This window comes from Girardinichthys multiradiatus, chromosome 12, assembly GCF_021462225.1.
Source record: "Girardinichthys multiradiatus isolate DD_20200921_A chromosome 12, DD_fGirMul_XY1, whole genome shotgun sequence".
Classification (NCBI taxonomy): Eukaryota; Metazoa; Chordata; class Actinopteri; order Cyprinodontiformes; family Goodeidae; genus Girardinichthys; species Girardinichthys multiradiatus.
In genome coordinates this window covers 10,982,403-11,010,071 of record NC_061805.1, presented here as the reverse complement: position 1 = coordinate 11,010,071, position 27,669 = coordinate 10,982,403, and the positions used below count along the sequence as shown (strand labels likewise).

The 27,669-nt window shown below is 41.7% G+C and overlaps 1 protein-coding gene across 4 annotated transcripts; it reads left to right on the top strand.

Annotated features, from left to right (window-relative positions):
• The first annotated feature begins 510 nt into the window (after window positions 1-510).
• Window positions 511-26,969, top strand: specc1la (sperm antigen with calponin homology and coiled-coil domains 1-like a). 4 transcript variants are annotated; one of them, XM_047381683.1, is made up of 17 exons: window positions 511-676; window positions 7,725-7,852; window positions 8,172-8,319; window positions 8,416-8,539; window positions 8,617-10,244; window positions 11,096-11,303; window positions 11,574-11,647; window positions 14,353-14,528; window positions 14,675-14,838; window positions 15,079-15,197; window positions 17,508-17,598; window positions 18,292-18,381; window positions 18,469-18,625; window positions 18,907-19,009; window positions 22,392-22,508; window positions 22,608-22,667; window positions 24,119-26,969. In XM_047381683.1, exons 3-17 carry the CDS (start codon window positions 8,209-8,211, stop codon window positions 24,206-24,208), a joined length of 3,312 nt encoding a protein of 1,103 aa, XP_047237639.1. In that variant the 5' UTR covers window positions 511-676; window positions 7,725-7,852; window positions 8,172-8,208; the 3' UTR covers window positions 24,209-26,969. The 4 variants fall into 4 exon arrangements, with proteins under 4 accessions (XP_047237639.1, XP_047237638.1, XP_047237641.1 ...); XM_047381684.1 differs by lacking the exon at window positions 511-676 and adding an exon at window positions 1,230-1,339; XM_047381682.1 differs by lacking the exon at window positions 7,725-7,852.
• The last annotated feature ends 700 nt before the right edge of the window (window positions 26,970-27,669 follow it).

Here is a 27,669-nt window from a genome sequence, read left to right as displayed (position 1 = left end):
TTTTTATGGGCGCAATCCTCATATTCAACTCTGCTGCTCAATTCACAAATGCATTTTCCTTACAAATATGGCACTATTTCAGGAAAAAATTAACTTTTCAATGTTAGATTTATTGCCAAGAAGCATTGTTACAACAAAGAAGAAAACATCCACCAAACAAAACTGTCCTTACTTTCTATGATAGTTTAGTTTTTAGTATTGTTAGATGATCGTAAATCAAATGTAGTTCCATGTTTAGCTTTATTTATTTGTTCTGTGTTTTAAAGTTTCAAGTGTTTCAGAAGTGTTTCAGCGAGTTTATGGCAGTCTCAACGTTTTCCTCAGTTCTGGATTTTATACATTTTAAATGACATTTTAGTCTAGTCATTCTGTTATTATTATTGTTATATTTAGATTACGCAGGTTTAACATTTTCCGGTATTTTTCTAACTGTTAGCGCACTTGTTTCACCTCGTATGAACCACTTCATTGGGCTTTCATGATGATGTGCAGCTTGATGCTGAGCTGATGAAACTAGGGACCCGGAGGGGGGCAGAGGATCCTCTAGAAAGAAAGCAACCGAAACACCGATGCTGCCTTCACTAGTTGTGGGATAAATGGACTGTCAGCGGCTGCAAATGGATCGTCATCGGGCTTTAATCAATTTATCAAGTTGGGAGGAATAGGAGAACCAAAGGTATGATCTGTGTTTTTATCAGTTTACTAAACAAGAAGGCTGTCTTTTCACCCCGGCTATGCTAACATTGTTAGCATCATGTTAGCATTAACTACCTAAAGTTCTCCGTAACTCACTCAGGAAAACAACCGCGCCTCTTATGTAAAATGTAACAAACTTTATCAAGGCAAGCCATTTCCATGTTATCCTTTTTTTTTTTAGAATGTCGATTTATTTATCAGAGTGGCTCTAAGTTCAACTGTCAAGTTAGCTAATGCATGATTGAGTCTCCGCTTAAGAATGTCAAAACAAGGCTTTGTTGTAGCTGTAGCTTCATGTGGATTATTATGCTTCTATAATTTGAACTCCAGCAACTCCTGTGCTGGCTGCATCAGATTACTGACACCCTATGTATTATATCCTTTGTAATGTTTTTATTATAGTTTCATATGTGGTTGTTACTCATACAGGTCATTGCGAGTTTTGATTACGTGTCTTGCTTCGTGCTTTTGTTTTGAAAGTCTAGAATCAAACAGGACGTTCAACTTGAACTGCCTCACAGGTGAGCTAACTAGCTAGTGTAGCTTTCATTTTAAATAGCTTCTCCTGGCGTTTTTCCTCATCAAGAGTGACCTCGTTGCTTTCCTCATAATGTGTGCGGGAAGTATATGCTAATGCATTTAGGTGAGATGCTGTTTGTTTTGCGGCTAGCATTTTGCTGTGGTGCTTCTGATGTAAATGCTGTCAACGATGTAATGCTTTCACTGCCACCTGAGAAGACTCATCAGTGTCGTATTGGTGGCATTTAGAAAAGTAGCTTTTTGGGGCTTGTTTAGAGTCCTCTCTACTACTCTGCGGTTCTTCCAGAATACTTCGGAAACAGTAATATTTAACCTCCACATCACACGCGTTTACGGCCATGCCTGATCATTGGTTTGACTTCAGAAAAGATATTTTGGAAAAGCCCCACATGGTCTTGGGATCGTGGGGCTAAAAGTGTCATTGAATTACAGAGTTAGCGGAAAAAGTGTAAATGAGTGAATATTCTATGCAGCTCATAAAATGGGCATTTATCTGGCAACTGTTAAGTGTGCTGCTGCCAAACAAACCTTCAGAGGTAATAAACCATGAGCTTTCTTTAGGCAGCTTTAAACTTAACCCGTAGGACAATAATACACTGGAGGTTCTGTTCCATTTTGGCTCTGGATTTATGGGCATTCTGCTTTAAGGTGATCTATCCATTTCTAGGATTTCCTTGTTTAGGTTAATCTATATTCTCAACTCTAACCATGTCCCTGCTGGAAAAAAAAGTTGTTCCCACACAATAATGCAGCCATCACTGTGCTTAACGAATCGGATGCTGTGTTCAGGGTGATGTTCAGTGTTAGTTTGGAGCCACGCCAAGCGTGTTGCATGTAGGCCAAAAAATGTTGGTCTCATCTGATCAGAGCCATGTTTTATGGACATTTTTATGGCTTTCTTTCAACAATGGATTTCTTCTTTTGCCATTCTTCGATAAAGGAAAAAGATTTTTAATGTGGACTAATAGTTGTCCTGTTGAGAAATTCTCCCATCGGAGCTGTGGAGTTCTGCGGCTCCTCCACATTTACCATGGGCCTCTTTGCTGCTTCTCTCTACAGTTCTCTCTTTACCTGGCCTGTGAGTTTAGGTGGGCAAGTAGGTAAGCAGTGGGGTGTTGTTTAACCTCTGACCTTTCTATTGCATTCCTCTGTCTTTATGATGCTGGGTTTTTTTTTCTAATGACCTCTCACAAACTTCTGAGATCTTCAAAGAAAAACTATTTATTCTGAGATGAGATTGCAAACTGGTGGTTTCTACTCACTACTTCTTCTGGCAAATAAATGCAGATGGAGTAAGAGGGACTTATTACAAACACACATTGCACTTTTCGGGTTTTATTTGCAAAATATTTGGCATAATACCTCGTATCATTTTGAAACATCATGACATAGGAAAAAGTTTCAGGGGTATGAATACTTTTGCAAAGCCTTGTACATGTTCACAAACAGGTTTTGCTGCTGATCAGCAGTGCTGCAGGATCATTTCCACTTTTGTCAGCTTTCTACAGACATCCTTAAAGTTGATCCGTAAGGCAGTAGAATACTGGATCTTCCCCCGTGACCGAAGGCCACATTGTAAGCAGAAAAATCACATTGCAGCCCCTCCTTTTAATAACGTCATATAAATTCAGACTCGGACAACGTCTGCTCTTTCTCAGGCAGACCGGTGCTTTGTCGCCTCTGTAGAGTTGATGCTTAAATTCTGATTATTTTTCTGAAGGAGGACACGGCACCACAGGAAGGTGATGTTATGGCACCGACACACCTCCCTGCAGTTAAAGCATGAATAAGGCAGGAGAGCTGGAAGAGGGGTATTTAGAAGACCACTACTACCCCCACGACTTCTCCTCCTGGGCTGTTTGTCCTTTCTTTCCCCTCAGTCCCATGCTTTTGTTCAGCTGTCTGTAAGGGAACCGTGTCCTCTCTTGTCGCTTTGGGAGTCTTGAATCTGATCCATTGCATTCATTAATACTTGGATCCGTCACTCTTGGCCTGATCTAAATTAGGTCAAGTGTTGGTGTTCTCCTGGCAACATCACCTTGCATTAGACAGCTTATATGTTACACACCATTGGCTTGTTGTGCACATATAAATAATTCTGCTGAGAGCATCTCTGCCAAATCATGGGTCTTTCCCAGCTGATGGTGGACATTTAGATGCTTAATAAGCACAATTATCAGAGCGGCAGATTTGTTTTATTAAATGCATATGGTTGTATAATTTATATATATATATATATATATATATATATATGCATAAATAGATATATTTTACATATAAAGAGCTGTGTTGATGGTTTAGCCCTACAGGGTAAAGAGAGAGCAAAGTGTTTCGCAGTGTGGGAAGAGAAAAGCCTGCTGACTGTGCCTCATTTATCTGCTCTGTTGGTCCCCAGCGATCGCTCCCACGTCTTTTCAGCCTGAATCAAAAGGGCTGTGCTCCAGCTAGCAGTTCTCCCATTTCAGACATCTGCTTTGACACACATTCAGCTATTCAGAGACCTGGCTAGATGTTGAGTGCACATGTCAGTACTTTGCTTTTATTGGTGGAGGGGGTGGCTGAAACTTGCAGATAATTGCAGGCATAGGAGCATAACTGAAAACACAAGTCGAGCAATTAGATGCACAAAGACAGAAGAGGTTCTACTGAAACAAACATTATAATGACTACTTGTGTTGTAAACTGTCATAAGATAGAGGCTGTGGTGAAAAGGTAGAGCAGCAGCTTCGTCCTTCATGAAACATGTTCGCCTTACTTTTTCTTACACTATTTTCTTTCTTTGGAGTAAAAAACTTGGCTTATGAATTATTTTGTATCCAAAATTGTGTTTTTTTAAGGTTTCTTTCATTGAAAGTTTTGCTCACTGTAATAGTTTTTTTTGGCTTGAATCATAAGACTGTAAAAATGACAACAAAACTGACTCAAGTACTCATTTAAAGCCATGGATACAATGTTTTAACTGTTCTACAGGCCTGATCTCCTTTACAGCATCCTGGTATCCATCCATTTTCTAATTGTTTTTCCGAATTTTATCTCAGCCACCAAAGCCTTCACTTAATTTTCACAAAAATCAAGTAGAGCCAGAAGTGATATGTGCATGACGACCAAACATTCTAGTGGGGAATAGTCGAGGTACAGGGATGAACGGTCCTAAAATATTAGGATGAGGCACAATACTCTTTTCAGCAGTTCACTGGTATGTTTGGAAAATTGTTCTGCTTCAGTGACTCATTAAATATTTAGTTATACGTCTGCAAGAACGACAACTGGTGCCTTCCACAAGCACATGAGTGCAGTTTGTTCTCCTGACCCTCGGGCCCAGTCAGCTGCCATCTATCTGTGTGTGTTTTTCTGGTGGCTGTTCTGACTCATCTCAAGAGTGATCTTCTCCATTTCCCACCTGTTTCTCAGGCATTGAACTTATAATTTAGTGTCTTCTTTCTGTGGGGTTCATTGTGATGTTTTCAACCCTTCAGACAGTGTGAATTGTTGAATACGTTCTGTTTATGACTGTTTCAAAGAATGATCGTCAGGATAATAAAGAGTAAATGCCCTTACTCTCTAATATGGAATCGGTTTTACTTGTACTTTTTTGCCAAGTTGAACTAAATGTACTTTCATGAGACCCAGACTCCAGTGTGTAAATTCTGATTTAATGTTTAAGAATGTCTGGAAGTTTTCTGATTGTTTTGTTGTGTTTTCTGATACTTGGAACACTGTAGTACTTACTGTTTTTTTTTTTCCTGGCCTATACAGTACACAGTGCATAATAATAACCACTTGGAAGTGAACAGATTCTTCCACCTGAACGGTGGAGCTCCTCCAGAGTCACCATGGGCCTCTTGGCTGCTTCTCTGATCAGTGCCCACCGTCATCAGCCTGTTAGTTTAGGTGGAGCGTTTCCAGTTATGCCCTACTTTGTGTTGGTCTGTCACGTAAAAACCCAGTAAGATGCTCTGTGGTGGTAACGTAGAACTAATGTGAAAGAGTTCCAAGACACCGTGTGCATTCTGGGCTATGAAAGATCTGTGGCTTCTTCTTCACACAGCTAGCACAATAGGACTAGTAGGTTTGTTTTGCAGCCGAACACCTCCCAGCGTGACGAGCCTTTTAAGAGTCAAAGCGGACCGCTGGATGCAGAAGTACCTGGACTAACAGCTAAAATCCATTACTGAAGGTTCTGGTTTTCAGAAAAGTGCTCATCTGCTAAAATCATTGCTGAATCCGTTGGGGGAGAACGTTGGCATGAAAATGGCAGATTTATTTCTACATTCAGCTAAAGATTTATTCCCATGGTTGCCTAAACATTTGTGGCCCTGCTGAGATTTGTTGGCCAGCCTCTTGGCTCTCTGTTTAAAGCCTGATTGTATTTTTGTTCGCATCCAAACAGAGTTCTGACTCACATGTAGATTGTAGCTGGGTTTCCCGTGTACAATAAATAATTTCATCTCACTTTGTCACTTTGCGGGAGCTCCAAAACATTTGACGTTGAAGTACTTTGTCTCCTGTTGCGCCCTGGTTTACTCTTCTTGGTTTTGTGGCATCAGCATCTTAAGAACGACTTGCAGTGTTTTTATGGACAGGTTTTGTTAAACTGCCCCAGCCAAAATCAATGCCTTGTTCACTGCCAAATTAACTCAGTTTAGTGGGGAGATTAAAACTCCTACAGTCCAGGCGTTACATTTGAATCAGTGTGTTACAAATCGGTAGCACATTTGAAACGAGCTCATCTGCTCTATTGGTTTAATGTGTTAATAAGAATCTTTCGGCTTCTCAAGGTTTTAAAATAAAGTGTTGATGCTAAATGTGTGAAATGACAGCTTGCACAATCATGACGCTTCGTCTTTCCTTGACTTTGAGATGAAAATGAGTCGTTTTTCTGCTGCTGCCAGCCTCTCTGCTTTCAGCTTTCCATTTCATCTGTGAGAGACTTCCTTATTTGGTTCTGCTAATCTTTGTGAAGAAACGAGGGAGAAAGGCTGTTTCTCCTCGCACCGCAATGACTAGATGATCAAACTGACTGCTTCAGACATTTTCAACAGTAACTACTTTAAGCTTTTTCATTTAGTGTGATTTTTAATGCGACTGACAGGCACATGTGAGTTTTGACAGAATCAACTTGACAAATACACGGGAGCCATCTTGTGGAGGCTTTAATTCATTGTTTCTGCTGCAGCGGTGAGTCCGGGGAAGTCTTCTGCTGCTGTCGGATACTACGTGACGCTTGAATAAAGGCAAAGTAATAGAAATAAGTGTCCTCCACCTGCACACGTTGAATGGTTTAACTTGGATGAAGGCCGTTTTTATTACCGCCTTTAGGTGACTGAAGGAAGATTTTTTTCGCTGCTTCCCAGACAACACACCTCAGTATGTTTTATTGGGATTTTACCTGATAGACCAACACAAAGAAGAGCGTTAATGGAAAGCAGAAGGAAACGATAGTTTTGAAACTTTTTAAATACAAATATTTGATGCATTTGTATTCAGCCACGCTTTGTCAATATCATGTAGGACCACTTTTTACTGCAGTTTCGGCTGCAGATCTCTTTCTGCCATTTTTGCACTTCAACAGACTGACATTTCTTTTTATTCTTCTTTCCAGAACAGCTCAAACACAGCCAGATGGGATGAATTGTGCGTAAATAGAAAGTATTTTCACAGATTCTCAATCGGATTTTGGTCTGGACTTTGACTGGGCCATTTTAAGACAAGAAAATGCTTTGAGGTATTCCATTCTGTTTTAGCTCTGGTTGTTAGTTCAGGATTACTGCCTTTTTGGAAGATGAACCTCCACTCCAGTCTCATGTTGTTTGTAGCCTCTAATAAGTTCTCTTCCGGGATTGCCCTCCATTTATGCTCCCATCAAAGCTGAACAGCTTCCCTGTCCTCGATGAGGGGGAGCATTTCCACAGCATGATGCTTCCACCACCATGTTTTCCCATGAGGATGGTTTTTTTCAGGGGGATTTGCCATGTAATTCTTTTCACCACACACAGGGTTGGTTGGGCATGCTGGTCTCACCTGACCAGAGTGCATTCTTCCACATGTTTCCTGTAACCCCTAAATGGCTTTTGGCAAACTGGCTTTAGTCAGACTTGTTCAAACTTTCTTCTTCTTGCCATTCTTCTTTATAGATTTTCCTACCTGAGCTGTGGACATCTGCAGCTCGCCCAGAGTTACCATGGGCCTCTTTGCTGTGTCTCTGTATAATACTCTTGCCCAGCCTGTTGGCTTAGATGGGCAGGTAGGTTTGCAGGTGTACCATGAACAATTCGACGTGAGAGGTTCAAAGCTCGGGACACTGTTTTTAGAAACTAACCCTGTTTTAAAGTTCTCCACAACCTTCTCTCTGACCTGTCTGTTGTGTTCCTTGCTCTTTTGGATGCTGTTTGTTCACCAATGCTTTTGCTTACTAATAATATATATATATATATATTTATATATATATATATATATATATATTCTTTTTTTTTTTTTACTGGCACTAGTTGCCTTTATTTTGCAGTATACAGACAGGAAATGAGCAGAGAGAGAAGGGAAGACATGCAGCAAGGGTCCCAGGGTCGGAAATCGAACCCCAGACGGCTGCGTCGAGGTCTCACAGCCTCTGTATATGGTACATAGGCTCTATCTCTGCACAACGCACCACTTAAGTCACACAAAATTTTAATCGGAGGTATCTGAGTAAAAGGGGCTGAATACAAATGCCTGTCACACTTTTCTACATAATTTTGTAAAACATGTTTAGTTCAAGAGGTGTAACTACACTTACCATGCCTTACTTCTTACCTCTCAGAAAAACATCTTAAATACTAGTGGTTGCAGCTGGGGGATTGCCTCAGCTTCCAGAATTCCTCTCTGTTGGAAAACTGGAGCAGCCACTCTGCAGCCTGTCTTGACACAAGCTTTCTCCTCCCACCTTCCTTTTGTTTCAGCTTGAGCTATAAATGTGTCAGCATCAGAGCACTCAGTATGAAGAAGTCGGCCCGGCCAGTGGCGAGTAAGATCAGCGGAGAACGAGGGAGATCGGAGGTTGCTGGCACCGGAAAGTCCTCAGCCAAAAGTGCCGCTCCTCTGAATAAGGTGAAACTCATCATGCGATGGAGCATTTAGCAGTTGATATGGTGGAATTAGATTTTTTATTCTTTGAGTGTGATCTTGTTGGTTTGGATTTTTCAGGTGAAAAGCAACGATGATCTTCTAGCAGGCATGGCTGGAGGGAATTCTGTCTCCAAGGCCAAGAAGATCGCCACTGTTGGAAGTAGCTCTAACAACCAAGAAAGCAAGCCAAAAACCACATCGGGTATCTGACGTTGCATTTCTACAAATCTGTCCCTTGTTTGTCTGTAGTTTTGCATATTTCCTTTTCTGTCTTTATAGGGTCTCTGACCAAGCGTACAACATCAACAGCTGCCAAGGAACCAAATTCTTCACGAGATCGTCTCCGGACAACAAGGAGTTCAGCTGCTAAAAAGCAGTCGGTATCAGTGGCTGCAGCGGGGGATGTAGCCTCAGGAAAGCGCTCCCGGAGCCAGATCGTGGCCGAGTCAGAGGGCCGCATGAGCAAGTCTAAATCAGAAGGTCAGATCAGTGATAAGGTTGCTTTAGAAGCCAAAGTAAAAGATTTGCTGAGTTTGGCTAAGAGCAAAGATGTGGAGATCCTCCACCTTCGCAGTGAGCTGAGGGACATGAGGGCCCAGCTTGGCCTCGGGGGAAAGGAGGCATCGCAGCAGGAGGCTGGAGAGGAAGAGAAGCCCCAGGTTTCAGCCATTACAGCCGCTGATGTGGAGTCCACTCTGATTCTCTTACAAGAGCAAAATCAAGCCATTAGAGAGGAGCTCAACCTGCTCAAGAGTGAGAATCGCATGTTGAAAGACCGGCTCAATGCGTTGGGCTTCTCTCTGGAGCAAAAGCTGGATGGCTCTGACAAGCTGTTCAGCTACCCCTCCCTGAGTCCAGACCTGTCAGCCAGCGGTGCACACAGTGACGGTGGCTGCACAGGTACACTGACATCATCAGTAGAAGGCTCCGCCCCTGGTTCTCTGGAGGATCTGCTCACAGGGCATCAGCATGGAGGCTCAGTGGACAACCTTGACAGTGAATCAAGTGAGGTCTACCAAGCTGTCACCTCCAGCGATGATGCTCTGGATGCACCCTCTGGAGCTTCCTCTTCGTCCGAGTCAGAGTGCGCTCCGAGCGCAGAGCGCTTGCGGAGGGGCAGCTGTGGCAATGGCAGCGAGGTGTCAGTGGCTTGTTTGACGGAGCGCATCCACCAGATGGAGGAGAACCAGCACAGCACCGCCGAGGAGCTTCAGGCCACCCTGCAGGAGCTGGCTGATCTGCAGCAAATTACCCAGGAGCTGAATGGAGAGAACGAACGGCTTGGCGAGGAGAAGGTCATCCTCATGGACTCCTTGTGCCAACAGAGCGACAAGCTGGAGCTGTATGGAAGACAAATTGAATACCTGCGCTCGCTTCTGGATGAACATCATATCTCCTACGTGCTGGAGGAAGACATCAAGAGCGGGCGCTACATGGAGCTGGAGCAGCGCTACGCAGACCTGGCGGACAATGCCCGCTTTGAGAGGGAGCAGCTGCTGGGTGTGCAGCAACATCTGTCCAACACGCTGAAGATGGCTGAGCAGGACAATGCTGAGGCCCAGGAGATGATCACAGCACTGAAGGAGAGGAACCACCAATTGGAACGCATCGTGGAATCAGAGAGACAGGATCGAGCTGCCTTGGAGGCCGCGTTGGATGAGTACAAGGCGGCGGTGAGCAACGACCAGGCAGAACTGAACCGCTGCAGATCCCAGCTGGACCAGGAGAGGCAGAGGGTGGCTGAACTGTACTCTCTGCACACCGCCGGTGACAAGAATGACATCTGCCAGCTGCTGGAGGCGGTGCGGCTGGGGAAGGAGGAGGCAGAAGCTAAGGCAGCAAAGTTGCAGGAGGAGCTTGGACAAGTGCATACTGAGCTCAACCGGCTGCAGGAGACATTCAGCAAGGTTAGAAAACCTGAGGTTAAAGCTCAGTGTGTGTGTGGCATTAAATAACTGGAATAATATGAATTTGAATTAAGATGTGTGACCCTAATGAAAACTAAATCTGAAGTTAATGAATGCAGGATTTTCTGGGGCACCAGGACTGCTTGAAGTCATTGGTTTTCAGGAGCACACTGTTTTTTTTTTTTACAAAAGATGACACTGAAAAGGCCAGATCTGCCTACAGTGCCTTACAGATGTTATGACTTGAACTTTCCACCTTTTTTCACATTACAACCACAACTTCAATGTAATCTACTGTGATTTTATGTAATAGACCAAAGATCAGCAACCTTTTATTAATTAAAGGGGAAATGGCTTTCTCCCTGCCACTTTTCCATAAAGGCCAGATTTCTCCTGTCAACAGTCTCCCAACTGAGCTGTGGATCTCTGCAGCTCCTCCCAAGCTACTGAGAGCCCTTTAGCTGATACTCTGAATAATGTTGTCATTTCTCAGCCGGTCAGTTAAGATGCATGGCCATGCAACTTGGGCGGGGGGAGGGGGGCTCTATTTGTTAATAAGTGACTATTGAAGGCTGTTGATTGCACTGGATTTAATTTAGAGGTATCAGAGGAAAGGGGACAGGACTGCAAATACACACCAACACTTACAATTTGACAACTGTAATATTTTTGTCCTTTCAATTGATAACGCTGCACTACTTTGTGTAATTGTATCACACAAAAGTCTAATAAAATACGTTCAAGTTTGTGGTAATAATGTAAAAAAGAAAATCAAGAGATGTCCCTGTGAGATAAACGAATGATCTCAATGCCTTTTGATATTCTAATAAAGGATGCTGCTCTTCCTGCAGCTGGACAGTGAATACAGAGATTTCCAGGAGCAGGCGCAGCAGCAGATAGCCGAGCAGGAAGGCGCTCTGGAGAAGCAGCGCGTGGAGCTCCAGGAGAAAGAGACTGAGATCAGCGACATGAAGGAAACCATATTTGAGCTGGAAGACGAAGTAGAGCAGCACCGAGCTCTGAAACTTCATGACAACCTCATTATCTCAGACTTGGAGAGTAAGTGGCTGGAAGCTGAAGGTGTTGCCGCAGTTCAGCCTCAGTGTTACCTCTCAGGTTTAAAAGTGTGCAGCCTCATGTCAGCTGCCAGCCTGTAATTATTTAGAGAATATTATGAGAAATCCAAACTGATTTTATGTGCTAATATTTAAAATGTTTACTGTGAATGTACTATATAAAAGCTATGGACATTATAACATTTCTCTCATGGCTTTTAGCCTTAGGTATTTTTTTTCCAGTAAAGTCTGAATGTTTTTATTTTTATTTCAGACTCTGTGAAAAAGCTGCAAGACCAAAAGCATGACATGGAGCGAGAGACAAAGACTCTTCATCGCAGACTCAGGGTAAACAGACGGTTTGATGCTGAAAATGTAAATTATTCTCCTAAGTCCTTTTGGAAAAATATTTCTAACAGCCAAGAAGCATAAAATACTGTTTCATATTAATTGTGGTGTTACTGTGACGGATCTTATTAGGTTAATTATTGTTAATCTAGTTAAAAACCAACATTATGAATAAAACAATATTCTTTTAATGTAGATCCATAAATCCTTCATTTCTGCTGGTTGAATGATTTAGTTTAAGTGCGTGCGGTTCATGCTCCTTTGGAACACATAACGCTTTAATTATTAAAAATCAATAAAAAACAATCATGGCTTTTTATTTTTGCTGAACTTCTTTCCGAATCCCGTCTCCAACACACTCGCTGGCAGAACAGTGACACAATCAGCACAGTTTATTTAAAATCTATTACATCTGGTCATTTCTATAAAGTTTTGAGTGACATGTTTGTTTCATTCCACTCTGGACTCTGCAGTTGCTGTGGGCTTCAGTCCCTCTCTGTATAATATGTTTTCTATTGCTTTTATGTGGGCTCCCTTTGTTTGGTGCTGAGAACAGGGAGACAGGTTTACATGCTTGTTGTGACACCGCCCTACATTTTATCCTGGCCTGGATTACAGATGATTTCTTGCATTTTGATTGGTTATGGGACGTCAAATGGAGGGAAGGGGGTGGCCCAAGATGACAACCATACCATAACCGTCTGTAAAGTAACAGTTTCAGTTTTTGCAGCTCAGAAATCAGCACACGACCTGAGGATAGATGCAGACTAAAGCTTTAAAAAGCTACAGTTTTTTTTGCCAGCTCTAAAGAAAAAACAAATAATATCAATTCATAAAATCAGCTACTTTAGCAACGGTTATACTGGTCCTTCTCAAAATATTAGCATATTGTGATAAAGTTCATTATTTTCCATAATGTCATGATGAAAATTTAACATTCATATATTTTAGATTCATTGCACACTAACTGAAATATTTCAGGTCTTTTATTGTCTTAATACGGATGATTTTGGCATACAGCTCATGAAAACCCAAAATTCCTATCTCTCAAAATTAGCATATCATTAAAAGGGTCTCTAAACGAGCTATGAACCTAATCATCTGAATCAACGAGTTAACTCTAAACACCTGCAAAAGATTCCTGAGGCCTTTAAAACTCCCAGCCTGGTTCATCACTCAAAACCTCAATCATGGGTAAGACTGCCGACCTGACTGCTGTCCAGAAGGCCACTATTGACACCCTCAAGCAAGAGGGTAAGACACAGAAAGACATTTCTGAACGAATAGGCTGTTCCCAGAGTGCTGTATCAAGGCACCTCAGTGGGAAGTCTGTGGGAAGGAAAAAGTGTGGCAGAAAACGCTGAACAACGAGAAGAGGTGACCGGACCCTGAGGAAGATTGTGGAGAAGGGCCGATTCCAGACCTTGGGGGACCTGCGGAAGCAGTGGACTGAGTCTGGAGTAGAAACATCCAGAGCCACCGTGCATAGGCGTGTGCAGGAAATGGGCTACAGGTGCCGCATTCTCCAGGTCAAGCCACTTTTGAACCAGAAACAGCGGCAGAAGCGCCTGACCTGGGCTACAGAGAAGCAGCACTGGACTGATGCTCAGTGGTCCAAAGTACTTTTTTCGGATGAAAGCAAATTCTGCATGTCATTCAGAAATCAAGGTACCAGAGTCTGGAGGAAGACTGGGGAGAAGGAAATGCCAAAATGCCAGATGTCCAGTGTCAAGTACCCACAGTCAGTGATGGTCTGGGGTGCCGTGTCAGCTGCTGGTGTTGGTCCACTGTGTTTTATCAAGGGCAGGGTCAATGCAGCTAGCTATCAGGAGATTTTGGAGCACTTCATGCTTCCATCTGCTGAAAAGCTTTATGGAGATGAAGATTTCATTTTTCAGCACGACCTGGCACCTGCTCACAGTGCCAAAACCACTGGTAAATAGTTTACTGACCATGGTATCACTGTGCTCAATTGGCCTGCCAACTCTCCTGACCTGAACCCCATAGAGAATCTGTGGGATATTGTGAAGAGAACGTTGAGAGACTCAAGACCCAACACTCTGGATGAGCTAAAGGCCGCTATCGAAGCATCCTGGGCCTCCATAAGACCTCAGCAGTGCCACAGGCTGATTGCCTCCATGCCACGCCGCATTGAAGCAGTCATTTCTGCCAAAGGATTCCCGACCAAGTATTGAGTGCATAACTGTACATGATTATTTGAAGGTTGACGTTTTTTGTATTAAAAACACATTTCTTTTATTGGTCGGATGAAATATGCTAATTTTGTGAGATAGGAATTTTGGGTTTTCATGAGCTGTATGCCACAATCATCCGTATTAAGACAATAAAAGACCTGAAATATTTCAGTTAGTGTGCAATGAATCTAAAATATATGAATGTTAAATTTTCATCATGACATTATGGAAAATAATTAACTTTATCACAATATGCTAATATTTTGAGAAGGACCTGTATTCTTGGATACTGTGTGTGACGTGTACAGGGTCTCTTGTATTTCATTGTACATCAGTGTTTAGGAGCAGTAATATGGATCCAGAGCTTTAGAGCTGCATTCACAGCTGCTTAGTTCAGCTTTGCCACAGAAAGTCTGCAGGACATGAGAGAATTCATCTTGAATGCATGGATCATGTAAACTTTTAGGCCAATGCTCAGGTCCTTATCTTTTCATGTATGTTCATCTGCAGGAGGAGTCGATGGAGTGGCGTCAGTTCCAGGCTGATCTGCAGACAGCTGTGGTCATTGCTAATGACATCAAGTCCGAGGCACAGGAAGAGATAGGAGACTTGCGGCGCCGGCTGCAGGAAGCCCAGGAGAAGAACGAGAAGCTGAGCAAAGAGCTGGACGAAGTCAAGAGCCGAAAGTAAGAGCAACAGGCTGACAAGCTCAGAAGATCCTGACCACTTTGTGTTTCTAAATGCAAACACATCAACTTTTTTTATTTCAATACCTATGGGAGTTGTGTAGATTTGTGTGAATACTGTGAGCAGAGCGCTGTTGGTTTTGTAGGCAGGAGGAGGAGAGAGGCAGAGTGTACAACTACATGAATGCAGTCGAGAGGGACCTGGCAGCTCTTAGACAGGGGATGGGTCTCAGTCGGAGATCCTCCACCTCCTCAGAGCCTTCACCCACTGTTAAAACACTCATCAAGAGCTTTGATAGTGCCTCACAAGGTACCACGTCTTCTACAGATATTTTTCTTATGTTGGTCAATGCAATCATTTGCTGCCACTTTCTTTTCCTGTTTATAGTTTGATAATTTGGTACAATGTTTCAATATGATTTCTTTTATTGTATGTTGGTGTAAACTATGTTGCCTTCTTTTCATGTGGCAGAATTATGAATCCGTAATAATAGACATGTTAAAGATGAAATTTTAAAGCTTTTTTGTTATTCTCTCCCTGTTTATGTAGGTCCACCGTCTAATGGTGCCACTGTAGCTCCTACAGCCTCAGCTCCCCCATTATCTCGGACCCCCCTCAGCCCCAGCCCCATGAAGACCCCCCCAGCAGCTGCTGTTTCACCAATGCAGGTGATGGGTTGGAAAAAGATTTGGATTATTAGGATGTTCACATTTTTACCATTATGACAGAAAACACAGATTTTTCCCTTTTTTTTCTCCTAATTCTGTAGTTGTTGGTCATTTAATATAAAAGTAAAATGCATAAACAACCTGGAGATGAGCTGGGAGCTTTCATGTTTCCTCTCAGTTGCATCAGTTTTCTGCAAACAATTTGGATCTCTTTTTTGATATCCGCTTATGCAATGAAAGACAATATGGTAAACAAAATGCGATTCTGGTCAGAAGTTTATATCCAATTGCCAAGGCCATAAATGTCATTATTTTTGGGCTTTAAATGATTTAATATGAGCTGTTGTTTATCCTGATAAACATACATGCCCAATATTCACGATTAGATAAATGTCCCTCAGTAACATGTACTTCAACCACCCACTTTTTTGCAGCCATAAATAGTCTTCTGGTATAATTCTGGATGGATAGTTGACTCTTATTGGCAGAATTGGTCAACTTCTATTGAATTTGTTGGTTTCTTGGCACAGACTCTGTTTTTAAACCTCGTCACTACATTTTTAATAGGTTAAGCTTGGAGCTGGAGCTCCGTAGTTTACGATGTGCAGTCGTCTTTGCAATATTGTGTGAAGCATCGCAGCAGTGAAGGAATGCTTGGTTGCAATATCATTTAGTTCAAGTGACATGCACACAAAATCTGCATGCCATTGATATTTTTGGCCTGTTGGATAGACCTTCACTGCCCTTATTTCCAACACTTGGTGTAGATGTTTAGTGGCTAAGATGCTGAAGCTGGCAAAGCATGGTGGGAATATTGTGATGAAGTAAAAGAAAAAAGAATCAGAAAAATGTGTGTTAACCAGAAAATCATCATCACGATGTTCAACAGTATTGTAATTACATATTTTCCTGAAATGATGCAGCCCTAGTTCGGGCCATATGTTAAGTCTAATGTTGTTACTTCCCCAACCGGTTTCGATGTTTGTTTTTGCTCTTCGTCTCATTGGAAAGCCCAATTTGGGTATATGCTTCATACATCTAGGTGCTGTTATGAGGTGACGTTAAATTTAGAGGCAGTCTTCCTCTTTTATTGTTCTTTCTACCTTGTGCGATGCACAGGTATGGTTGGCAGCACAACGGCCCCACAGCATGATGCTGCCACCACCCTGCTTCACAGTTGACACAGATTTCTTAGGTTTGAAAGTCTCACCTTGAGTTCCCCACTGTGCCCAAATAACTTCATCATTGTCTAGTCTGAATGTAAAGCTTTTCTTCTGGAGGCTTGTAGAACATATTTGACCATGTGGGTCGGTACAGATTTCAACCAAGCTTGAAGGTGTTTTTTGGACGTTTTTTTGCAGCACTAGCACCCTTTTATTTTTCCAGTATTTTTTGACAGTAGTTAAACAGGAAATGGGGGCGGAGAGAAAGGGCAACATGTGGCAAATCGCGCTGGGGCCGGTACTCAAACCCGGTACAGCCGTGTCGTATATGGGTCGCAGTGATGTTCCGGTTTATGATTAGTTTGAGTCCTGGTGGTTCTTGAGTTGTTCTGGAACATAAACTAATTTCCTTTCATTTTGTATTCATGGCTGTGGGCCAGAAGCTTGAAACTTAAACACATTAGGTTTTCCAATAGGACATGATCCCAAAAATACATCAACACTGGAACGGAATCAGACTGAAATGGATAAAAAAACCTAACATTAAGAATGTGGAATAACCATGACCTCAATCCCATTGAGAATGTATAATCTATGCTTAAAAGGAGGGGCTGTGGAAAATAATTTTAATTCACTTCACCAATTGTGCCAACAAGTCGACTGAAATATCCAGCCAGAATTCTGCCTTGTTGATGACTATATAAAAGCATGTGGTCAAGGTGCAGGTTGCTAAGGGTCATCAATGCAAATATTAGTTGGGGGGGGGGGGGGGCTATGTATATGTTTGCACCTGTATGCATACTTTTTACTAGAGAAATAATGTTGATTAGAGAAAATCCCCCATAAAATTTAACTTGTGCACCCAGTTCTTGTTTACAAAAAATCAACTTATAGAAATATACAATATGTTCTAAAAGCAAACCTTTGACAACATGTCTCGTCCTACGGCGAATAGCAAGTTTTCATTTCTTTCCTGCTTTAGTAGCAGTTGCCCGTTGCCTGGTTATTTAATCTGTTTAACATGTCTCCTATGTTTTATTTATTTATTTTTTTAACCAAAAATAACACCTAAGATCCACATTGTCTGCCACAAGTACCCATTTTGTTTACCTTGTAAAGCTGTTAAAGTTTCTTTTTGCCATTTCAGAGACACTCCATACCTGGGTCTATATCAGCAACGAAACCCCTGTCATCCTTGAATGATAAGAGACCCAGTTACACAGACATAACCATGCCAGGTAAATGTGCTCTTCATGCATTTCATTTATACAACATTCAACCAGGGCAAGAATAGTCCCAAACAAATCATATTTATATGGTTGACTGGTCCACTCAAAGTCCAGTCTCTAAATCTAATTTAGAATTAGTGGCAAGACGTGAAAAGTGCTGTCCACAAACACTTTCCAACGTATCTGAATGAGACTGAGCTAAAAAGAAGAATGTCAGTGTCTAGATGTGCAGTGCCATGCAAAAAAAAAAAAAAACTTTTGTTTGGCACTGCAGATGTAGATGTGAAAAAGCACCAAGTAGTGTCGTGTTTGTACACTGTTATATGTCGTCATGGAAATAAAATGAGATTGTTCGTTTTCACGTGATATAAATAGGATTGCTTTTCTCTTGAGATTACAGTTGGGATTTAGCAGGATCCTATGCGTAGTGGACGATGAGGGGGCAATAGTAAGGAAGCCTTGGTTGCTTCTCTACAGCAATGAGCTCAAGTATTTAATGTGAACGTGCAATTTGGCCATAGTTTGTGTTGTTTGTTTACTTTTTCAATGATTTATTGTTTTCATGGAGAGCGAGTCGTCCTTGTGCGTCCGTATTTCCTAAACTCACAGGGGACTAGAATGTGGCTCTTAGCTGAACCCCGTTACATCAACTTTCAGCGGAAGTTTGTCATAAAATCATTCGGAGTTGTCATGTGCCCACAGCTGACCACCTCCTCAGGGGAACCCCAACCAGCCGACCTCCTCCTGTCCTGCAGAGGGTCTCCAACATCGACTCCACCAAGGCTATTTCAGGTTCAAGATATTAGCTAAGTTAAATTAGTTGTTTTGTTACGGCAGGTCAGTTTGAATCAAAACTTGCTTGTAATCTGCATTCTGTAGTGTCGCGCAGGAGCAGTGAGGAGATCAAGAGGGACATATCAACTTCAGATGGGGCCTCCTCCACATCCCTTATGGCTATGAGTGCTGCTTCCTCCCAACTCTCCCTGTCCTCCTCCCCCACAGCCTCTATCACGCCCACAACCCGCAGCCGCCTGAGGTAACACAGCTCATTGCATCAGATTTTGTGCTAAATGATAAATGTGTGGTGTGTGTTCACATGGGCTGCATGGTTATAATATCTCTGTCTTCATGTTTGATGTTTTATCCCTGTTCTGCATCTGCCTGAAATCACCTGAAACTCCAGCAGCAATGCATCTAAATCACAAAGCACATGGCTGAAAAAAGCTTAATACTGTAGTCTTCCACATAAGATGTTTGCCTGTTTGACTCAGTACATCTTTTCCAAGCCTATCTGTCTCCTCTTTGTTTCTCTAACAGAGAGGAGAGAAAGGACCCTCTGTCAGCACTGGCCAGGGAGTATGGAGGCTCCAAGAGAAATGCTTTACTCAAGTGGTGCCAAAAAAAGACTGAAGGTTATCAGGTATGAGCCCCAACATGATCTAAACTAAATCAGTAAATCTGTAAAAATGGCTTGGGCACAAACAAAACAGCAAGACTGAGCACAAACGCCATAGGTTGTTACACACAGGGAGAATGTGGACGGAACGCTGTGTAGACTATGTAGCTATCACCAGTGATAAGGACACTATCAACAGAAGCTGTCACTTGTCTGCTTGCATCATGGCCAATGAAGGTGTCAGCTGTAACATCAAAGATGACGAGGAACTGAATTTAGATTTGCTATTTAAATTCTGTGGCTGACTCTTGTTTTTTTCTATCTTCTACCCTCACTTTCCCATATCGGTGGGTGTGTCGTCGTTCAAAAGAAGGAGTTTTATATAGAAACTAACAGTGTATGTCTTTCGTTTGCTTTTATCTTTTCAATTCAATTCAGTTCAGTTTTATTTTTATAGCACCAATTCACAACACATGTCATCTCAAGGCACTTTACAAAGTTAGTTCAATCAAATCATACAGATTTCAAGTCAGGTACATACATTTCAATTAATCCTAACTATCAAACACTGCAGTCAGATTCAGTTTATTATTCAAATTGGATAAAAAGTTTTTCTATCTAAGGAAACCCAGCAGATTATATCTAGTCAGTGACTTGCAGCATTCTCTCCTCCCAGATGAGCATGTAGAGACAGTGGACAGTCACTGGTGTTGACTTTGCAGCAATCCCTCATACTGAGCATGCATGTTGCGACAGCGGAGAGGAAAAACTCCCTTTTAACAGGAAGAAACCTCCAGCAGAACCAGAACCAGGCTCAGTGTGAGCGGCCATCTGCCACGACCAACTGAGGGTTTGAGAGAACAGAGCAGAGACACAAAGAGAACACAGAAGCAATGATCCAGGAGTACTTTCTATGTGAAAGAAAAGTGAAAAAGTAATGGTTATAGCTCCTTTAGAGGCTTCATCTAGAAAAGACAGACAGCTAAGTAGATGAACTCTGAGCCAGTTTTCAAGTCTAGAGTATGAAAGAGATCACATACAGTTAGTCACAGTAGAAGCCAGTAGCTATAGCTAGTACAGACAGGGTTAAACACTGAAAGACAGGGCCAATTGTGGACTTTGAACATTAAGTTGTTGGCTGTAGCAGCTTGGCCGTTGTCGCCCTCCAGAAAGGTTCCACAGCTAAACACAGAGCCAGGCTAGATATAGCTAAAGTTAAAAGCTGAAATAACACCAAAAATGCAAGATTGGAGAGTAGTATGAGAACATAGCAGAGAGAGTGAAAGTGGTCATTATGTCCTCCAGCAGTCTAAGCCTATAGCAGCATAACTACTGAGATAGCTCAGGATAACCTAAGTCTAACTATAAGCTTTATCAAAAAGGAAAGTTTTAAGCCTAGCCTTAAAAGTAGACAGGGTGTCTGCCTCATGGTGTAAAACTGGGAGCTGGTTCCACAGGAGAGGAGCCTGATAACTAAAGGATCTGCCTCCCATTCTGCTTCTAGATTCTACTTTTATGAACATAACAAACATGTGACAAGTGTTCCTGTTTGGTTACATACAATCTGACATCTCAACAATAGGAACAAATGTGTCTGGAACCTTGGGGGTGGCTTTTGATTTATTTAGAAGATGGTTAATTATACACACAGACGCCTCTGGAAACATCCAAATAAAGTTTGGTAAAGTCACTGTTCTGTGCCTTGGGAAAAGCATTCGTACCTCTTTAAGTTTTTTCCCAATTTTTCAGCATAACACATCACTGCATGTCACCTTGAACACACCATCCTCACAGTGGAACATGGAGGGGGCAGCATCATGCTGTGGGGATGCATTTCATCTGAGAAAGAGAAGCTTGTCAGAGTTGATGAGAAGAAGCATGGAGCTAAACACAGGACAGTCTTTGATGGAAATCTGTTAGAACACAGGTCTCCAACTTCAGCCCTCAAGAGCTTCTGTGCTGCAAAGTCTAGATGCTTCGTAGTTCCAACACATCTGAGTCAAATGCATGGTCCATTGCCAGGTCTCTGCAGAACCTGATGACACGTTAAAGAGGTAATTCAGCCATTTCATTAAGGTGTGCTGGGGCAGAAAAGCAAATACAAATTGCAGTGGCCCTGGAGGAATGGGGTTTGGAGAACCCCGTGTTAGAGTCTTCAACATGTTTGAGACTATGCCAGAGGTTCACCTTCCAGCAGGACCACAACCCTCAGCCAGAGCAGAATGGTTTAGATCAAGGAACATTTATGCTTTTACAATTGGGCCAGTCAAATCCAAGACTTAAATCCAACTGAGAGTCTGTGGCAGTTGACAAAAAAATGGAGACACTTTTCTAGATGTGCAAAGTTAGTAGACATACCCCTACGACTTGCAGTTGTAATGGCAGCAAAAATGTAGTATTGATTCAGGGGGCTGAATCAAAATGCACGTTTCACATTTCAGGTTTTTCTTCGGCTACTTCACAGTTTATTGTGTTGGTCTCTCACAAAATAGCCTGATAAAATACATTGATGTTGGTGCTTGTAATTTGGCAAAAGGTGAAAAAGTTGTGATTGTGTTTAAAAAGCACTGTATTGACACCAGATTAGTCTGAACATACACTGGAGCTGCGCTGGTTGCAAGTGTTGGTGATCATTTTATTTTCAGCATGCCCCTCACATGTAGATTTCAGTCCTGTTTTGCTGCTGTCACGGATCTTAATGCGTGTTGCCCTAAACTGACTACAGAATCCTGAACTTCGGGCTGTGGTTGTGTGTTGAATGGACATGTAACCAGTGTTGTTGCTTAAAGACAGGTGACTGTTCGCTGTTACCTATTCTTGGGTGTTCCTTAAGGTTTACTTTTAAAGCACTGTTTTCTAGAACCAGTTGATTGGTATCAATGGAGAATCCACAGCTGTATTATTAAACATGTTTCAGTATGGTGCAAAGGTGCTGTGACTTAGAGAAGGTCTAGGAAATTGTCTTTTTCTTCCCTATTGAAGGTCACTGTTACCATGGCTTCCTGTGTCCTCTCCAGGAAGTGTGCAACATTAGGCACATCCTGTAATTAACAAACTGTCAAAACACTGAGTTTGCTTGGTCACTACATACTAAGAAGATGTGAGTTGTGATAATGAGGAGCTTAGAGCACGTGGTTACATACGAGTCAGCGATTGCTTGCCGTAGGGTTTTATTCGCTCGTTCTAAAGGTCGAGACAATAATTGATGGTATGAGTTATGCTGATCCCTGCCCTGTTCTCAGATTCAGTTACTGTTCTCCGACAGCAGACATTATCATGAGAATAATTTTCGTATTAATGTTGAAAGCTGCACTGTGGACGTCTGTGATGTCCATGTTGTAAACGACAAAATTTTCCACCAGTAAATAAAATCAAAGCTTAACTGTTTAATCGCTTTGCCTTTCAGAACATCGATATCACCAACTTCAGCAGCAGCTGGAATGATGGCCTCGCCTTCTGCGCTTTGCTGCACACCTACCTGCCTGCACACATCCCTTACCAGGAGCTCACGAGCCAGGACAAGGTAAGCAGAGTTCCACTTGTTATTTTATGTTTTTTTTTTTTTTTTTTTTTTTTTTTTTTTTGTACATGTGACCTAAAATCTCACCTTTTTTATCCTCAGAGGAGAAACTTCACTTTAGCTTTCCAGGCTGCAGAGAGCGTTGGCATCAAATGCACATTGGTAAGCCCCGTACTTAAGCTGTGACCTGAGATCCAGTCATGGCTTTTGGTTGTTGTAAGCTGGAAGTCAAATCAAATTCAAGATACACATAAAGAACACTTATCTTGGAGGGATGAGTATTATAGGAAGTGACATCTATCTGTGGACTCTTATTTTGAAATTAGAAAGGAAGTAGACCTGTTGTATTGAGTTCTCAGTAGAAAAAAGAAAGTTTGACAGACAAGATGCAACATGGTCCATAAGCACTGAGAATACTGTGACCGACTAAGCAGGTCAAAAGGTTAATGTTGGCAGATTTAGGAAATCTGTAATTATATGTGTATTTGTAAAAACTCACAAAACCACCATTTTTAAAGCTTTATTTGACGTTAGGACCGCCTTGGATTCAGACAAGCAAAACACTGCAGTTGGCCTAGTCCAAACATAATCAAAGAGAATCTATAATCACACAGATTGTGATTTGTAAAATAGTGATTCTTAAGCTGCTGTCACATTATTTGCTTTCAGCCATGTTGACATTATGGAAAAAACAGAGTGGTATAAAGGTGAGAAAATGAAGGGATTCTGCAGACTACAAAGTCCTGTCACGTATTAGAAACATGGTCCTGTTTTGTCATGACATCACAGTCTTGTTTTACTTCCTTATTACATCATATTTAAATATCATTTTATAATCTGTGAATGAAGTGTTAATATTCTATGAGTGCTACCAAGTGATTATTAGGTAAAGTTACTATTTGGTTATTGCTGCCATATTTAAGTCGCAGTTGCGCTGATTCTGCTGCAGGGGTGCATATTTGTGCTATACCTGTTGCTACTCATGCAGCTAAATGTTTGAACAATCTGAGTCTAAATGCACAGTAAGGTGATGCTGGAACTTGATTTCTCTGATGCATCATGAGAGGCAGATACATAATAGTGCCATGGGCATATTATTTTTCCACCAAAATATTTCCAAAATCTTGTCTCGTTCTTGTGAACCTGGTATTGGATCTGATCTCGACCCATGAGCTGGATGCTGGAAATTAATTATCCCCTTTCTAAAATAGCAGTTTTCAGAAGAATGAATTCCACTTTGCTTAGAAGCTATAAACTATCTTTGTTTCCGTGATTAAGAGGAACTAAGCCTACATTTACTGAAATGGCTTCATTCACTTTTATGTCCTTAAATAATAGGCCACAGCAAGTGGGATTTTCATTTAGCAAATATAACAGGCGGAGAGAAAGCGTTATCTCACGATAAAGACATCCACCTTGAAACACAGCTGTTGCACAGAAACTGGTGCAGTGGCTTTGTTGCCTGGTAACCTTACCTACAGGAAGGACATGTTTTTAACCACTAAGTGGAAAAAAGTAATCTCTCTGTGTTTTTGTCCTCTTTAATGGGCATATTTTCCATCTGCTTCCATCTTCTTCTGCTGTTGTTTAAACTGGCTCCTTTCCTGTTGCAGGACATTAATGAGATGGTCCACACAGAGCGGCCCGACTGGCAGAGCGTCATGACATACGTTACAGCTATCTACAAATACTTTGAGACTTGACCTCTGACTCCATCGTCTCACCCACCCTGTAGCTACAGCACAATCAGAGCCACATCGACCCTCCTGAGCTCTCGGCAACTGTTCCGTCATCAACTGTTATACCTCACCGCCCCTCCCCCACACCGCACACGTCTGTGCTCACTATTTAATGGCGATAACAGCTGACCTAGACCTTACACAACTGGGGCTCGATCATATGTTTACTGTTACACTAGCAAGCCATGAGAAGTAACTGCTTAAAGCTGGCTCAACCAAGTATGAGCTGATCTTCAGGGAAATCCTGTGGATCATGAGTTGCCCTCAGTTCATATCTGCAGGAGCTGCAAAAGATAGAAACAAAGTCTCAGTGCCTTCTTTTTGGCTTTTGTCTTACATTGTTTTTATGTTAGCCCAGTTCCCAGGATGTTGACGATGACGGTGTTCCAACCTAAATTCAATAACTCGCAAATTGTCAAAATTTACTTTGTTTATCTCGGAATATTTGGTGGATCTTCTTTGCTTAATGTTTCAAATTTTCACACAACAAGCATGAGGGTAGTATTCCCCTCATATCAAGAATTTCTTTTGGAAAGCTTTCAGAAAGATCCCGTTGTTTTGCACCTAGTCTTCCAGACATTACAGTATGATCCAGACGCCTCTTTTTCAATGGATGAAGTGCCTGTGAGTTTCATGCAGGAAACCAGAAAATGAGCTCTGTGACAGTTTGTGAAGCTGAGGATTCAAGTTGCCAAATAAGTATCATGAACCTTTAGTTGTTTGTGCCTATTGTAACCAGGATAAACTGACACGGCACGTTAGGTTCTCCAACCCTGCCACACAGTTTAGGCAACACTAACACACTCTTTGTAATGAGTCTTCACTTATAGATCTGTGAAAGTTGACAAATATTCATTTAATGTGTATAAAGATCCTAACGCTTTACTTAACCGCTGTATAATATGTTTGCATTGCAGTTCCACTGTTTTCATTTGGCACAAGGAGCACATGATGTCATTTCCTCAGAACCAAAAATATGAACAGAATGTAGTCATCAGCAGATTGGATTCTACTCTAGAAAAGTCATGTTTTGAGCATCCAGCACAGAAAAAGTATTTGAATCAATAGTCTGACTTGTGGATTAATGCATTTTGTTCTTTCTTAATAATTGGAAGGGGGTATCGGCACAGCTTGTTTGTATGTTTTGTCTGGCGCTGCCATGCTTAATAACATGTTTTGTGTAAAACAGTTATTGTGAAATCTCCAACTTGTTTCCGAGGCAACCGTTTTTCTTGGTGTGAAGCCCTGACTTCATATATGAGTCTGATCTGATTTCAGCTGCTCGGTAAACCTCCCAAATGTCAAACACTTCTTTCAACTTGTAAGACTTTTCTTGTACTTTTAATTGACAAAAAGTGTATATTCCATTCTGCAACTATGATTTTTGTGTGGGTGTCCTTGCTTAGTGTGACAAATCTACATTTGTTGGACTGCTTTGTGCTCTTTGTGCCTCACATACCAAGTTATTATTTTTTTATTTATTTGCAAAGTTTCCATGAAGTCATTACTTGAGTGTCTTACCTATCTATGAAGTTATTGCACACAGCAAGTAGCTGCACTGAGATAAGCTTTTGTTTTGGTATGCTACACTAATGTTTTTGCCTTAAGAGTTTAGCTGAGGCCTCTGCTACTGACAGTTGGACATGTTAGATTTGCGTTCCCCACCAGGTCGGCGTCAGTGTTGGGAACATCCAAAAAAATGCTCAGCCTCGTTCGTGCCTGTTGAGAAACGCTCTTGAACCATTTTTGGAAGCAGAAGTTGAGCTCACTTATCTGTTTCTACAAAGGTGACCACACACTGTTTCAATCTGAATCCGCCAGCGGGATCAATAGCAACAAGTAAAAGCACTATTTTTGCCTCGGATGTGGAGGCTGCAGCGCTTGCCAGGCCTCATCACTGCAGAGCGTACATCTGCTTTGGACATTGTGATTTAAAGATAGCACAAGGGCGTTCAACAATGGCTGAATCTGCTTTGCTTACAAGATGGAGTGAGATTTTTACCGAAATTGCACGGAATTGGCTTCTTTTCATGAGGATATATGTGACAACATGGTGTTGATTATCGGTCTAAGGTTTATAGTGCCATGTTTTCATTCCACTGCCAGCCTCCTTGTGTTTTACTGCTCCTGACAGGAATCTGTAAGATTTGAAGCCTCCTTGAAGCAGAATGTGTTTTGATCACGCTTTAGTGATCCAGGGGACTTCTTTTTCACGAGGTCCAGCATGTGCCGACGTGGAGTGATTGATGAACACTGAGGAGGAACCAGACAGCTGGCCAAAGCTAGGAAGCACATTCCACCTCCCCGCCATGCAGCCGTGATGGGCGTGTCACAGAGTTTAGGGACCCCAGATGCCCTTATAGTGCATTGTTCTGAACTGGGAAGTGAGTCCTTAAAGAGTTCATCACAATACATTTATTTTTGTTTACTTGAAGAGTCTCTGAGATTTCCACTGAACCTGCTTTAGTTTGGCTGCATTGTTTCCACGATGCCTTTTTGTTAATGCAGTCTTGAGATTTTTTTTTTTCTAAATCACATACATGCATTAATGAACGAGTCATTTGTGAAAGTAAAAGCTGAAAGACTTGTGTGTGTTAGTGCGAGTGTAAAAGCCACTAAGCTACAGTATTAAGGGCACACAATCATGATTATCAGTTGTAAGAAAATGTGCTGTAATTGTTTTGTTGCTTTTTCTCCTGTAGTTATTAAAGAACATTGAACAGTGTTTTTTTTTTTTTGTCATCTTTGTGTTCTGCTTTAGCTTTTCTCAATTATGGATAGGACAGTAGGAGATTCTCACTGTATGACGACATCAAGTAAAAATCTGATGTTTTCTCAGTATAGACAAAAATGTATAACATGACCTAGTTGCTTTTATTTAGATAAGCAACAATTATTCAAAGTGCTGCTAAAATAATATATTGATCATCACAGGTACAATAATGTCATCTATATATTTTTTAATAATTGGATATTTGTACATAGACTTGAGCAAAAATATAGAATAAAGTGCAGGTTAATGAAATAGTTTTCATGTCGGCCACCGAAAGAAGTAGGAACCCTCTTCTAGCTAGCAGGTAGGCTTTGCACAGCAACAGGTGGGGGATGGGCTGAGGAGCACTATGCTCCATTCAACCAAGACGAGCAGAAAATGTCATTAGGTTCAGAACTATATTTGGCATCTCGTTAAAAGTCATTTAAACTATAGGAAAGCCATGAAGATATTTTTTGTGTGGTTTTAAAAAAACGAACTTTGAAACATTGCTATACCATGAAACCATTAACTGGGTGATGACTATTCTCAAGTTGCATTTTGGTAGGATCCACTCAGAAGTGCATTTCATTTTGCTGGGAACTGGACTGTAACTAGTTACAGGTGCATGTCAGAAAATCAGAATATCCTCCAAAAGTCTTGTTTTCAGGTA